At 35.8% G+C, this 15,451-nt stretch overlaps 1 protein-coding gene across 1 annotated transcript; it reads right to left on the bottom strand.

Moving 5' to 3' along the window:
- Positions 1–943: 943 nt before the first annotated feature.
- LOC130430547 (leucine-rich repeat-containing protein 15) lies at positions 944–6,865 on the bottom strand. The gene is made up of 4 exons (XM_056759681.1): positions 6,772–6,865; positions 6,582–6,617; positions 4,105–4,208; positions 944–2,126 (listed from the first exon to the last, which is right to left on the bottom strand). Exon 4 carries the CDS (start codon positions 2,102–2,104, stop codon positions 1,055–1,057), a length of 1,050 nt encoding a protein of 349 aa, XP_056615659.1. The 5' UTR covers positions 2,105–2,126; positions 4,105–4,208; positions 6,582–6,617; positions 6,772–6,865; the 3' UTR covers positions 944–1,054.
- Positions 6,866–15,451: the final 8,586 nt, after the last annotated feature.

The following is a 15,451-nucleotide window of genomic DNA, read 5'->3' on the forward strand; positions in this document are numbered from 1 at the left end:
TTACATTACATTTGTGTTTAAAGAATGTTGTTTTTCTCTTCAGCCTGTGCATATGTTTTCGTATGCGTTTATTTACTTATCTTGTGCATTGTATAGTCAATAAGTGTCGCATTTGTACACTTGTAATTGAAGGTGAAGAAACGAATCACACATGCTGTTTGTAATTTCACAAATTTTTCAAATTAAAAGAAAAAATATATATATATATATTTACAAGTTATTGATAGATAAAACATAGATAAAACATAGCAAATACATTTGTTATAACTAGACAATTTTATAACGATGTTAGTAAGGAATTATACAACAATATATATCAACGAGCTTACATAATAAATAACAAATTATTAATTGTTGTAAGTTAAGAGTCCGTTGTGAGAATACGTAAACTACAGTAATATGAGATGTAACTGTACAATATATTAGGCAACTTTTTCCAGGTATTTTTAATCATAGAAAATCTGCATACTGCTGCTGCCCCCTATTGGACTGTCATGTACCTGCACTAGCAACCACCATTATTGCATTGCAACAGCCTTTGAAAATGTACTGATAATATTATATCAACTGAAGATGATCAGTAAAATCTCAGAGTTTCTTACATAAAGAAAAAATAAACACAGTAGAAAAATCACAGAAAGTGTAATGGATGTGAGCACCGTTGAATCCCTACTGGAATTATCACACAGCATACAATAATTTTGTAATGGTTTTAAAGACAGCTAATGGCTCATAATGATGCTTTTAATAGAAACCATTAGAATTTGTTGTGTTTTTTTACCCAGCAATTGGTAAGGCATGCAAACTTAATTTTAGCTTGGAAAGTTTTGATTAAAAATAGTGTAACTGATTATTAGTACAGTTCAATAAATATATAAAATATAAATAAACAAGAAAATAAATAAAAACAAATGTGTGTGATTTCTGCCAGTTATGTTTCATATTTTCTTTCGACATTTGAACAGCTCATAACCAAACTTTAAGAAGTGCTGATGAACGTCTTCACACCACTGTATGTTTTCCAAATAACGATTATATTAGTTCATAAATGCGATCAGTCCTGCGACGTGCATGACATATCGCTGACCTCAGTCCAATGTTTTTCTTCAACCTTCTTTTTCTTCTTTTTCTCTGCCATCACGAGGGCGCCCACGACGGTAATAAACACAATGAGGGTGATAACAAGTACAGTCACCATCTCGGCAACACAGAGCTCTGTGTCGAACCCCATGGAGTATCCGTGTATCTCATCCAAATCGGAGCAGCTGAGGTCTTCATAGTCATCTAAAAACAACCTCTTGACACTACAAAGCTTTCGAAACACTCTCTGCAAATCACAATCACACTTCCACGGGTTTCCTCGAAGAATGATGTGTGTGCTGTACGTATTTAGACTCAAGAAGGTCTTGAACTGAATGGACGAGAGATTGTTGTTGGTCAGGTCCAGAAAGGCGAGACTGGTCAGCGGTGAAAGAGCCCCATCGTCCAAAGAGTGAATCTGGTTATGTTGTAAATTCAGCACCTCGAGATTGGGCAGCATCGAGAAGATCCCATTTGTGAGAACCGAGATGTTATTCCAGTCCAGACATATCTGGCGTAGGGTACTCGTGGATCCGAAAGCTCTCATCTTGATGGTCTTGATGCCGTTGTGGCTCAGGTTGAGTTTCTGTAATGAGCCCAAATGGACGAAACGATTGCTGTCCAACACCGTCAACTTGTTTTCTGCCAACGACAGCTCACGGAGAGACCCGAGACCCAACGAAAAGCCTTCGCTCAAGGAGGAGATTAGGTTTCTGCTCAGGTCCAGTTTCAGCAGATCTTCCAGAAGGAAGAAGGCCCCATTGGCCAGTACCCGAATCACATTGTCGTTTAGAAAAAGTATGCGAAGTCTTCGCGCGGTCTGGAAAAAACGGGGCGTGATGTCACTCAGGTGGTTGTGGGACAGGTCCAGGTGTTCAGTAGAGGGTGGAAGGGAGGCGGGCAGGTGCTTGAAACTCCTGCCGGTACAGTTGGCGGTTTTGAGTTCCACATTACAGTCGCAGCTGATGTTGTGGACTGTCGACTGGATTTCTAGAACAAAGGGAAGAACCAACAGCAGATGCATTCTGGAGCTTCAGTGGAGAATGCTGTAAAAGAGAAATCAGATATTTCTTTAAAAAATGTTCATGTATTTTTGAATCACAGTTTAAAAAAAATTGAAAGACTGCAAATTTACAAGCCAAACAGAGAGAACATGTAATTTTACCGGGAAAAATTTGCTAATTTGCTGTTTCTTTCTGGCGCTCCCAGCTTTCAGAAAATTTCAGTTTTTAATGGGAGTTTTTTTATATTTTATTTTTTAAATATTGTTAAGAGCTGTAAAATTACAAAAACGACAACACATTTTCAAGAAAATGAGGGGAAACTATTTATTATATACTTTCATGGTATATTTCTGTCGCTCCAGATAAGACATATGACGTCATCTTCAATATTATATGGGATACAACAAAAATAACTTTTTTTTGTTTTCAAAAAATGTTTAATTTGTTTTTGTTATGTAAAAACGTAATTAATTCAACTATGATGTATAAGTTAATAAATATAAAATATTGATATTATTACGCACTACTGGTAAGTGTCACAGAAACCAAATGTGACCCTGGACGACAAAACCAGTCTTAAAGGTCAATTTTTCGAAATTTGGATTTTTACATCAACTGAAAGCTGAAGAAATAAGCTTCCTTTTGATATTTGGTTTGTAAGGATAGGACACTATCTGGCGGAACAACAATTGTTTACAAAGATGGAATCTGAGGGTGCAAAAAAGCAAAATATTGAGAAAGTAACCTTTGAAGTTTAATCTGAGGCATTGTAGCAGGCCACACACTCACAAAGTTTATACGGTAGGAATTTATTAAATATCTTCATGGAACACGATCTTTACTTAATATCCTAATGATTTTTGGAAAAAGAATAATCGGTCATTTTTACCCCAACAATGTATTTTTGGCGATAACTAAAAATGTTCCTGTGCTACTTAAGACTGGTTCTGTTGTCCAGAGTCACATATTTTGTCTCTATTAGTATTATCCATAATGTGGTGGGTTAGATCATTATCATACCAAGCTGTATATCCTTGAAGGGTTTATCTGCACATTCACTGTTTTGTACAAAAAAAAAATTTTGATCTTTTAAGTACTTGAGTAATGCCCTGCAAAGGTTTTACACATATAGACTGTTTCAGCAGCAACAACTTTAACAAATGTTAACCTTCGCTAGCCCCTCACAAAGAATCAATAACTGTTGAGTAGTCTTAATTAAAATTAATTCATTTAATAAACAACAAAACAGTAATACAAATAAAGAAAAAATATTTTAAAATATTATCAAATACAGACCGGAAGTTAACTTCGGGCCAGCATGTCCCTAAACAACTTTTAAGATTATATAGATATCAGTCAAGGATTGCTTTAAAGGTACAGTCGAAAATTGTGTTGTCATTTACTCACCCGCTTGACATTTTAAACCTACATGACTTTCTTCTTTTCTTTTCTGGACAACCAAAAATAAAACTTTAAATCAAATAAACAACAGCAGTACCCATTGAATTGCATTGGTTTTGTGTCCGTACCATTGTTTCTCAAAATTTCCTTTTGTTTGTGTTCTGCAGAAAGTCATACAAGTACAAAAGGGCAATAGGATGAGTAAACAACGACAGAAGTATCATTTTTGGTCGAACTATTACTTTAACACATGTGTGAATTAGCAACAAAACCCGAAACTTTTCCACAATTTTTTTTTATTTAAAAATGTATAGTTGCATAAAGTGTGGACCTTACATCAACCTTTCAGGTTAAAAAGAATACCAGGGAAAGAATATTGTATTGGGAAATCAGTATTTAAATATTTGTGCACTTGTAAATATATATTTTAAGTAAATGTATGTACAGACACATTTACCCATTAAGCAGCAGAAAGACCTGTTTTCATAGAAAATTTTGCAGAAACATTTAGCAAGGTCATACAGTTTATCCAGTCCCAGTTGACACTTTTTAAGAATGTACTGAAAAGACATATTCTCATTTGTTTAAAACCAGAGAGTAAAGTAAACTTGACCCTTACCTGTGTTAGTGTGAGCAGGTCTGCTGTGTTTCTGTCATTTGCAGAGCATGCACAGGTGCCGAATGTGTCTCTGTGTTGACATGGGAGGGTGTTTGTGTATGCAGCTGTTGGCAGAGAGGACAAAAGATAAAGAGGAAAGTGATAAATATTTCACGGCCTTAGCAAAGACCTTGCAGACAGTATGGATGGGTTGGTGCTGCTTCAGAACTGGAGATTATAATAATGAACTTTAAATTACATAATATTCAAAGAGCCTTGAAAATAATAGTGACTTTTGCCTTTCTGACATAATACAGGACATATTGAAAATTCTCCATTGAACTTACATTATAAAAACAAATCTGAGAACTCCATCTCAGCTGCATACATTACTGCGGTCTATACATGAAGAGCAAAGGTTAAAACCAGCTTATTTCTTCACGACTGGGATATTGCAGGAGGGATAAACCGTGAAGATCATGTTGGTCTTTCTTACTCTACTCATCTTCAGATAGAAAGGGGCAAAAACAGAGTGAGATTAGGTCTAAAGCTCTCCAAATCATCAATTTGACCTGCTTTATTTCAGACCTCTCAGACTAGAAACATACAAATGTTTTACTATGTTTTTAATAGACTGTTTTCAAAAATAGACATTATTCAATTACGATTTGCAACAGTAAGGCATAACAAACATTCCCCTTTTTATCTTTTACTTAAAGGGGTCTTCCGATTGTATGGTTCGTTGGAGATCAAAATGTACACAGTATTAAAGTGTTTTTTTATAATGGTTTGTGGGTCTTTAATCTTTATTATTGAGTGAAATCGATTCGAAACTTCAGGCAGTCTTGTCTTGATGAATTGACCTCATTTGCCTTTCCCATTTCATAAGCTGGTAAATACATACACCAGGTGGGCCGTCTGTCTAATAACCGAAGTCCCTCAGATCATATAACTGTGTAGCTATCAGCTACAGGAGGCTTGAATTTCATTAAGGAGCTCTGATATAAACTTTAGCTCTGACCTACATTGAACTTCAGCTATTCCTGGAAATTGTCATTGGTTCTTTTAACAGTAAGATACATAATTTTGTCTATAAAGGTAATCATTTATTTATTTATTCACAAATTTTAAATAAATACACTTTCATTTATTTAGTTAGTTGTGTATTGGTAGTTGACAGACTTAGATGCAAATTTGTCCAATGGTGTAACAATGAAGATACATTTCTCTGTTGCCGTTTTATGTGATAAATATCAATATTAATAATACAAAACAATTTCATATTAACAATTTGTTTTCAAAATTGTCACACCATAGGTCACAATCATGTACAATTTATTTGTCAAACACCCTTATAGATTTTTATTTAAATACTCAAAACTAATTGAAGTGACAGTCTATTGAATATAATGATAACACTTTAAAATAAGGTTGATTTTATGCATTTTTTGCTAAAAGATTAAAACCTTTAGACTATCAGAAAGAAAGAAAGAAAGTAAGAAAGAAGACAAAAGAAAAAGGAATGAAAGAAAGAAAGAAAGACAGCAGGAAAGAAAGAAAGAAAGAAAGAAAGCAGGAAAGAAAGAAAAAAGGACGGAAAGAAAGCAAGAAGGAAGGAAAGCATGAAAGAAGGAAAAAAGAAAGAGTTGAAGAAAGAAGGAAAGAAAGAAGGAAATAAAAAAGGAAGAAAGAACGAATGGAAGAAAGAAAGAAAAAAGAAAGAAGACACAAGAAAAAGGTAAGAAAGAAAGGAAAAAGGAAAGAAAGAAAGCAGGAAAAAAAAGAAAGAAAGAAAGGAAGAAAGGAAGAAAGAAGGAAAAAAGAAAGAAAGAATGGAAAAAAGAAAGTAAGAAAAAAGACACAAGAAAAAGGAAAGATAGAAAGAAAGAAAAAAGGAAAGAATGAAAGCAGAAAGAAGGAAAAAAGAAAGAATTGAAGAAAGAAGGAAAGAAAGAAGGAAAAAAATAGAAAGAAAGAAATAATGGAAGAAAGAAAGAAAAAAGAAAGAAACACAAGAAAAGGGAAAGAAAGAAAAAAAGGAAAGAAAGAAAGCAGGAAAGAAAGAAAAAAAGAAAGAAAGCAAGAAGGAAAGAAAGAAAGCAAGAAAGAAGGAAAGAAGGAAAAAAGAAAGAAAGGAAGAAAGGAAGAAAGGAAGAAAGAAGGAAGAAAAGAAAGAAAGAAAGAAGGAAAAAAGAAAGAAAGGAAGAAAGAAGGAAGGAAGGGAAGAAAGAAGGAAGAAAAGAAAGAAAGAAAGAATGGAAAAAAGAAAGTAAGAAAGAAGACACAAGAAAAGGAATGAAAGAAAGAAAAAAGGAATGAAAGAAAGCAGGAAAGAAAGAAAGAAAAAAGGAAAGAAAGAAAGAAAGAAAGAAAGAATGGAAAAAAGAAAGTAAGAAAGAAAGAAAGAAAGCAGGAAAGAAAGAAAAAAAGAAAAAAAGAAAGAAGGAAATAAAGAAAGAAAGACAGACAGAATGGAAGAAGGAAAGAAAAGTACTTACACTTGTTGTAGTGCAGAATCTTTCGTCAGTAGCCTCCTGTAAAAGTTTCTATATTAAGCTACAATTGAATCAGGTGTATATGCAATGCTTGTAATGCTGGCATGAGTGATTTGGTATGTTGGATTATGACACGCAACATATGAGTGAAACATGATGTGTATGATGCGTGAAAGACGTGCAAATCCCTGACCTGAATTCACAGTATCACATCATCCAGCGCGTCATTCAGTTCATCCTGCTGACCTGTTGCCCCAGAGCAGGTCTTCTTTAACGTACACTATGACACTATGGGTCCCTCTGGGTAATTTTGGAAGTGTTGTTGGTTGGCGCACAATGTGCAGTTCATATTCTGACCAGCAGAGGGAGACAATGCTCAACATTTCAAAAGCGCATCACTGCAATGCAAAGCCAGTTAAAGTTCAGACAGTGTAGCATAAAAATTCTCCGAAACATTTGATTATCATATATATGTATCTATTTAGAAAGAAGTAAGGTGTGAACTCTTTTGGTTTAAATAATTAAAACTAAATAATAACTAAATTTAATCAAACATTAATCTGAAACATGAAAGTCATGACATAAAGTGTTTGATATAATGAACAACTCTTTCTCTATCACACACACCTTCCCTCTATACTGCTTCCTCAAGTTCCCCCTTTCATGAACACATCTGGGTTTTTATTCACACCCCACAGAAGTCCATCGAGCTCAGAGTAAATGAGTGACAGACTGTGAGTTAGAAATGTATAACTATAAGAAAATAGGATATTTAACATAGTTCAGGAAACCTGTTTGATGTCACAAAATTTGTGGCAGGGAAATGATATGCATCAGCTTTGCAAGAAAAAACCTAAAAACAAAAGATGGAAATGTATAAACAACAGATTAACATAATGGGCAAGAAAGGTCACGGAAAAGACCAAATGAATCACGAGCAAATGTTTATATTTCCTCCTCTCCCTCGCATCTGCCTTCATCGCAGTGACATCACGAAGCGATGAGTCTAACTCAGCCCATCTGTTTGGTTGGAGGCTAAAACAGAAACTACGGTATTTTCTGTCTGTGTTTACTTCACAGGATAGAGCTTGTTTTTCTGGCCTCTGCACTATTTCAGTGATTCATTTGTTTAGATCGGCAGCTCATATTGAGATGTCACAGTACGTCATGATGTTGTCATTCGTTTTCATCAGGAACTCAACATTTCTGTGGTTTAAGATGTCCTGAAATGGCCCCAGCAAACAATGCTTCTGTGTGTGAGAACTGAGGGCCATCGGTAGTTCCACCTGACTGCCATATAAACACACTGCCTACAAGTGAAAAAGAGAGATGGATTATTAGGAAAAAAACACAATGATGTATCTATACTTTTCTCTGTACTTTCTGTATTCTTAAAGGCATGAAATGCCCGTGCAAAAAATAAAAATAAATACTTTTGTAAAAAATAAATAAAATTAAAGTAATATAATAAATAAATATATAGACATAAACAAACTAACAATATATAAATAAAATCATAAAACATTTATAAATATAATTAAAGATATATATATACTGAAAAATAGTATATATATATTTTTATAAAATAAAATCTTCAGTTTGGTTAAATGTTTTAAACAGAGCTGTGAATAAGCATTTGATACTTTCCACGTATGTCATATTAATTGAAAAATGAAAGGCAGAATTTTTTTTAAATGCAGTTGTTTTTATCATTTTACCAAAAGCCTTTGACACTGAATTTATCACTGAAAATGATACGTTTGTCGTCTTTACTGAAAATTTCTAAGCAAATTATTTTAATTTTGGTGCTTTCCCTTTATTGCTGGTGTATTGTTTGTCTTCTATATAAACTTGGCTCTATGCTGAGAAGTTACGATAAAGATCACATTTCTCCTAGTCAACACAAAAGTAAGCTCAGAGAACAAAGGAAAAGAGACATTAATCATGACTTTCATAGGAATTAAACTCTTATGTGCAGGGAATTTGTCGGGGGGCTGATACACGGGCCTCTATTCGTGCTTATGGGAACTGCTGGATCGATTAAAGAGATTCCGTACCAAAAGTGTTTTTTTAGAAAGTTTCCCCATGAGAATCCAGCCCAGATGACTAAGAGAGAAATCGAGCTCATTTTAAATAAATAGACCCTGGTTAGTTCAGCGCAGGGTGTGGCTGTAACAAAACACAGAAATGTCAGGATGAATGAGTCTCGACAAAAGTATTTGAACAAATAACATAGATATGCTGAAAAGACATGATTTGTAAGGAAACCTGTACTACTTTCTTTCTTCTGCAGAACATACAAGCAGATAATAAGCAAACAACATTGGACCCCATTGAATTACATTGTGTGGACACAAAACCACTGAGACATTTCTCAAAATATCTCATTTTGTGTTGCACAGTACGAAAGTCATATAGAGGTTTTAAACCACATGAGATTAAATAAATGATGACAGAATTTTCTTTTTTGGGTTGACTATCCCTATACCTTTAATTGATACTTTGCAGATATTGATTTTAAATGTGTGTTTCAATATTCATGTGTGTTCAATATGTTATTATCCATACAAATGCAAACTACTTCTGCATCACAGTATAATCTTAGTGTTATTTTTGGCTTCTCATGGCAGCCTGTCAATGTCATGCATGTCATTGGATGACATTGTATGCTATTGTGTGACACATGGGCTGAAAATCACACACATGATTATTATATGTTTTGACATATTTGTCAGAAAATCATGAAGGCCGCTTTATAACAAGCACAAAGATATCGGTCAACAACAGAAAGACAGAAATTAACAATAGGCCTAAATATATTTTTTAATAGATGTTATTTTCAATATTTATTTTATTTGATTTTGTATGTAAGGGATAATTTACAGCCTGTGCATCCTCCCACTTATTACACGGCTACTTGCCACATGAGAAAAAAATCTGAATTATTTTATCAGCTCATTTTTACCGAATGCAGACATTCCATAAGGAAACGCTGTTTACTGTTTTACTTACTAATTTTAAGGTAAGAAACGACGTTAAGTCAATTTGGTTTAATTATTTGTAAACACAATGTCAAATATGTTATTTAAAGACATGTTTATATATATGTTATTTGCGTAATATCAAAATGTACCTGTCAAAATGATTTGCAGCATCCGGTAACTGATTGTTATTCGCTTTGAGCGTTTTTTATGTACGAATCTGCGAATGTTGTGACTGGCCAATCAGAATCAAGCATTCCAATGAGCCGTGTAATAATTTGTTCGATTTGTAAAGTTATTAAGGTAAAGTTAAGTTAGGTGAAAGGAGTAGGTCACCTCAAAATTTGTCCCCATTGACTTTCCATAATAGGAATAAAAGAAACTATGGAAAGTCAATGGGGACCAATTTTGAAGTGAACTACTCCTTTAAGTAATATAAAGTTAAATGACTCATTAATCTATATGATTTTGAAAGGTGTAAATAATCACTGTAAATATTATCTTGTAAAGAGGTGTATCTTTATAGAGGGCTATTCTTGCTCATGTAAAGGGCACAAGGGCACCCATCCACACGCACAGAGGAGTCCCCGGGACACAGCTGACGAATGCGTGCAGTCGAGTGTTAACATCCAGAAGCTCTATCAAAATATTATGAGTGAGTTCTTCGCATATCTTCCCTTGTCTGTTGCCTTCCGGCACTCGAGGAATAATGACTCTTCACTCGTCTGGTGAGTCTAGGTCACTCCATTAAGAAAGTAAACACAGAGTAAATAAAATCATGTCAATAATTTTCCACCTGTTTGTTTTGTATGCAGCTGTGTGTATCAGTTAAGAAACTCAAATAAGAGAAAATCATGTTTTACTTTTCCTGAACAAGTGTAGGTTGAATTCATTGATAGGGCGTTTCCAGGTGGTTGCCAGGGTGTTGCTAAGCTGTTTGTAAGGTGTTCTGAATAGTTGCTAGGGCATTACTACACAACAGGAAATGCATTCAGAACATTCTCTCAACGTTATCAAAAACATTCTTGCAGTAACCTCATAAAAATTGTGTCAATGTTATATTTGTCATCGCTATCGTTCTGAATCTTTTTAAACATTGGTTTAAAAATGCTATTAAATGCTATGCTATTGTCTGTGACATGTTTTTTTTTTTTTTACGTATTTTGTTAACTGGTCATTAGGAGCCCATCCAGAAGGTTAATAACTTGGGGGGGTCTTCGAATCCTTCACTTTTAGCAAACACCACTAAAAAGGACATAGCCTTAACAGCATCATTGTTATATATTTTTTGACATTTTGTGCGTGGCACACTCATTACAGCTAAACTGAAGGAACAATCCCATTAAATGCAATTAGGAATCTGCAGTGAAGTCAAAACGGATACCACCGAATTGAAATGGCAAAGCAAGTCCGGTTGGATCAGACAGAGGAACCACACAAGGTCTGAGTTTATCTTAAAAAACGAACATATAAGATCAAGTTTTCTTCCATTTTTTTTCAACGGTTCCAAAAATGGTGATCAGATTAAAACAAATGAATACTGTACGTACACTCCCTTCTCACATCGATCTGGAACCATCCCTTTCTTCCTAAAAGCAAACCTAATCTTCTAGATGAATTGGAGTGAAACTGCTTTCAGGTCAGTGGGAGTGGCATGTCCTCTGGGCCGTAGGGGGATTAATATTTGATATGAGTTTCCACCGTGTCCTGTGAAACGTGGCGGACCGTGATTCTGACGGGAACCGTTGTGGCACGGGGACGAGCTGGAAGCCAATGGTCACCTGATGTACGTCAAAACATCATCTCAGGAGTGCTTAGAAGTCAATGTATACCCAAAGCATGACCTTTAAACGTACAGTAGGGAGAGACTAGGTTAACTGTTAAAGCATGCTCGATTAACTGTAAGCGTCAAGACTGTAGAAATTGATAACGTAATAACCCCAAAAACAAATTTTGCACTTCATTTTAATAATGATTGATTTTGGTCACAAATGAGAACGTTAAAATATGAGATTTTGTTTTTTAAATTCGTATACCTCCAAACATGGTAGAGGCAAATTATGAGCAGAATGTCCTGGCACGCCCTTGAGATCTGCCCTGTGCGCACACACTATGCTGTCATGCCCCATGCTGTGAAAGTGAGGCCCTAATGTACAATACTAGACAAGCCTTCAACGAGAGAGAAAGAGAGAGAGACGGAGAGAGAGAGAGAGAGAGAGAGAGAAAGATTTACACACACTTGCTTTACACTTTTCACGCACCTAAAATTCTCATATTGATCTTCCACCTTCATTCTCCAAACACCACACATCTCTCTCTCTCTGTCCCCAGGCATCAGTTTTTTCCAGGCTTGGTTTGATTTGCACGTCAAAGCATGGAGACTTCCATTGATCGCAGGTTATTTTCAGCTTCTGGACTCTTCTGGTTGGCACAGACGTGTAGATCTATGTGCGTGTTTGTTTGTGCTGAGCTCCTGCTAAGAAGATGACTTATTCGTTGACAAATTCTAACCGGCAGGTTGTTACAAACTCAAAAACATTAGCATTAAAAATTTCAATAATGGTTGTTAATTGAATCTCATGCAAACGTGTGTAACCTCTGCTTAAGCACATGCAGGAACCTTAAACAGACAGTTCCCCCAACAAGAAAAATTCTGACATCCTTTATTCTCTCTCACGTCAATTCAAACCTGTATGACTTTCAATCTTTTGCAAAACACATAAGAAGTTATTTTAAAGAACGCTGCAATGCCTTTGCCTCGCATTGTATGGACACCAAACCATCTAAACATTTCTCAAAATATCTTCTGCTGTGTCTGTTCGTTGAGTCATATACAGGTTTTGATCAAATCAATTTTAGGTGAACTTTCCCTTTAAATTCAGTCAGGGTTGATGTAATTTGTTTTCTGCGCCAGTTTCCTGCTTCACGCCATCTCGAGATACACAATAAAGTCCCTCTGGAGACTTGGGGAAGTGGGGTTGCACATACTGTAGTTAACAGACCACTTGTTATAAGGTTCAAATCTGCAACCTTTTGCTCGACTCAAGCCTGAAAACAAAATGATACCAACCAAACTTCTTTCTGCTTACAGTGTAAGTGTTTACAAACATTAGGTCACTGTCTGCTGCAGTAAACGATGACTTAATCTTTAGCAACAGTTGTGTCTAGTATCTCCTCTGGGTTTCTTAATGGAGAATGGTTTACCTGTGAGACCTTCACACGAGAACAAACATCCACAACACGTCCGTTCCAGAATAACATTCCGTGATGTTTGTTTGGATAGACTGAAGGTCTAATTCATTATGACCTATGATAGCCTATATATAACTCACAAAGAAAGGACTCTTAAGAAAACCTGATTTGTGATGTAGGCTACTGATATCGGTATCAAGAAGGGTTTTCCAAAGAGAATCGAAGTCGATCGTCAATTCTTTTCAGAACGAAACTAAATCTCTGCCTGGGAAACTGGTTTGTGGTGTGCGCATTTATGGGGCAACAAAACTATAAATAGCTGTGTAAGATCGTTAACACGTTGTGAAGTGATGCCAGGCCTGGGAAAGCAAAAGCTCAGTAGAAACATCACTTTCCATCCCTGTAAATGAACCGCAGGGCGACATTAAACAGTGGCAATCTCTCCTGCTTCTCTCGGTTTTGGGGTGTGCAGGGAGGCTACGTGACAGACAGCCTTGCGTGAGAGTCCAGCGGACAGTAACCAGGAGCCCGCGGGTTCCCGGAGAGGAGATGACTGAACTGATCCACACTTCCAAACATGAGCGGACACCTCAGTCTGGGGTCATAGAGAGAGAGAGAGAGAGAGAGAGAGAGAAAGAGAGAGGGGAGAGAGAGAGAGAGAGAGAGAGAATACAGCACCATGTTGCAGTTTAATTCCATTTATTTGTTAACATTTTACAAAACATTGATATAAAATATGGACAGAAGGAAGGAAAAAACACAAAGATGTACGAAAAGTTTAGTCTAAAACCTTAAGACAAACCAAAAATCATTTAGGGAAGCTTTGGGTTTTGTCTTAACTCATTTTTTTTCATCTATGATGGTGCAGACATAAACATTTACAAATTTAAATGTACACTCTTACTTTGGAGAAACAGAACAGGTAAATACTTTATCCAATTAAATCAGTATTTTTCAATCGTGGTCAAAAAAGATGACTTAAAATAATTAAAATAACCCCAAAAAATTAAAAACGCAATATTTTTTTGTTTGTTATTTTCTATAATGAATAAATGACTTTGTACCTACCATATTCATACATAGTGATGCTTTTTACGGCACATAGAGGTGTTTACACATACTATAGTATTATCATCGTATATATAAAAGAAAACACTATAAAATGACTAAAATTCCATTGTGTTCTAGTTTTGGAAGTGTTTAAGCAAAGATCAAAGACTTTTCCAAAATATGATTTTAATCACAACAATCTCTTAAAATCTCTTCACGAGCACATGAGAAAGCTGTTTGTTGCATCTGAAAATAGTCTGAATGTTTTATGAGACAGAAGGCCGTTTGTCTGATATTTATTAGAAAAAAATGATGACTGGAAAAATCCTGAATTTAATTAGGTTTACATGCTGGTTTTATTTGGTCCAAGCTGCTCATAGATATGAAACTTGTTTGCATTTCACAGAAGAACGAATGTGAGTACATTATAAAATTGCATATGTAAGGAATAATTGACGACGGGGCGTTTGATTATCGAAAGTTAATGCACACCCCGAGGTGGAAATTGTGGTTACAACATCACAAGTAATGGTTCAGGTGTTTTATTTCAAGAGATTTGTTATGTTTGCCGCGCTTATAATGCTACTGTCAGGGTTCTGCCTCATCTTGTCGAATGTTTCTAAGTCTTGTGGCAGAACCAGGACGGGATCCCATGTTTCATGTAGGGAGAGGTTTTTGGGTCTTGTAGAATGCCATACACTCTCTCTAAGTCTCTTCGGTGTTTCATGCCCTTTCGTCTTGTTATTGCTTGTTAATTTGTTCATGACCCGCACCTATCCCCTCTTGATTTTTATCCAATATATTGACCTTGTGTCTCTTGTCTTGGGCTGGTCCATTGTTTGTGTCATCCTCGGTGAGTTCCTGTGTCTTGTAGAGTCTAGTTAATTGTAGTTTAATGTCAAGTGTGAGTGTAATCTAGTCTAGTCTAGTCTAATTAGTCCTTGTTCCTGTTTCCATGTTCTGTTATGTTACCCCCTCGTGGGTGTTTGTTTTGTATTTATAGTTTATTAAAGTCCGCTGTCTGCACCTGGGTCCTCTTTCTGTGTCCTCGCCACCTTCGTTCCTCACAGCTACTGTGAGTGGGGGACTATTTTCTCATCCGAAACTGCCGGTTGTTAAAAGCCCCTCTCTTTTTACCTCTTCAGCAGACAAAATTTTTGTTTTAAGCCAATCGTTGAACACATTTACTGCCCAAGTCGTTGTATTTTGTTTTTTTTCTCATGTTTTTTACCTTCAATCTTGGCTAGTTGTTCTTCAGTGACCGTGTTATGACGTTTGCTAATACTGGCTGCCTTTGATTTTCGCTTTCTTTTTTTTCATCTTCTGGACTGTCAAGTACAGCTTTCGCCCAATTGATGAAATTTTCTCACTTTCCATAAATATTAAAAGTTATTTCTCAAAATTTTAATCGTCTTCAATGTTGTTTGTGGTAGACTGTACAGTAGGCTTTAAAGCAGTTATAACGATTAAACTGCAGTGACATCGAACCGTAATTCGATCGACAGATCTGGAACTTCATAGGTGTGCGTTTGACTGAAAAATAATGCACACCTGTAGAACCTAGGGCTGTAGTCAAGTCCACTGTTGTCGAGTCCAAGACCAGGACTAGTCGAGACCGAGTCAATACCGGAAAAGAGGTTTGAGTCCAAG

Source organism: Triplophysa dalaica, chromosome 10 (assembly GCF_015846415.1).
Source record: "Triplophysa dalaica isolate WHDGS20190420 chromosome 10, ASM1584641v1, whole genome shotgun sequence".
Lineage (NCBI taxonomy): Eukaryota > Metazoa > Chordata > Actinopteri > Cypriniformes > Nemacheilidae > Triplophysa > Triplophysa dalaica.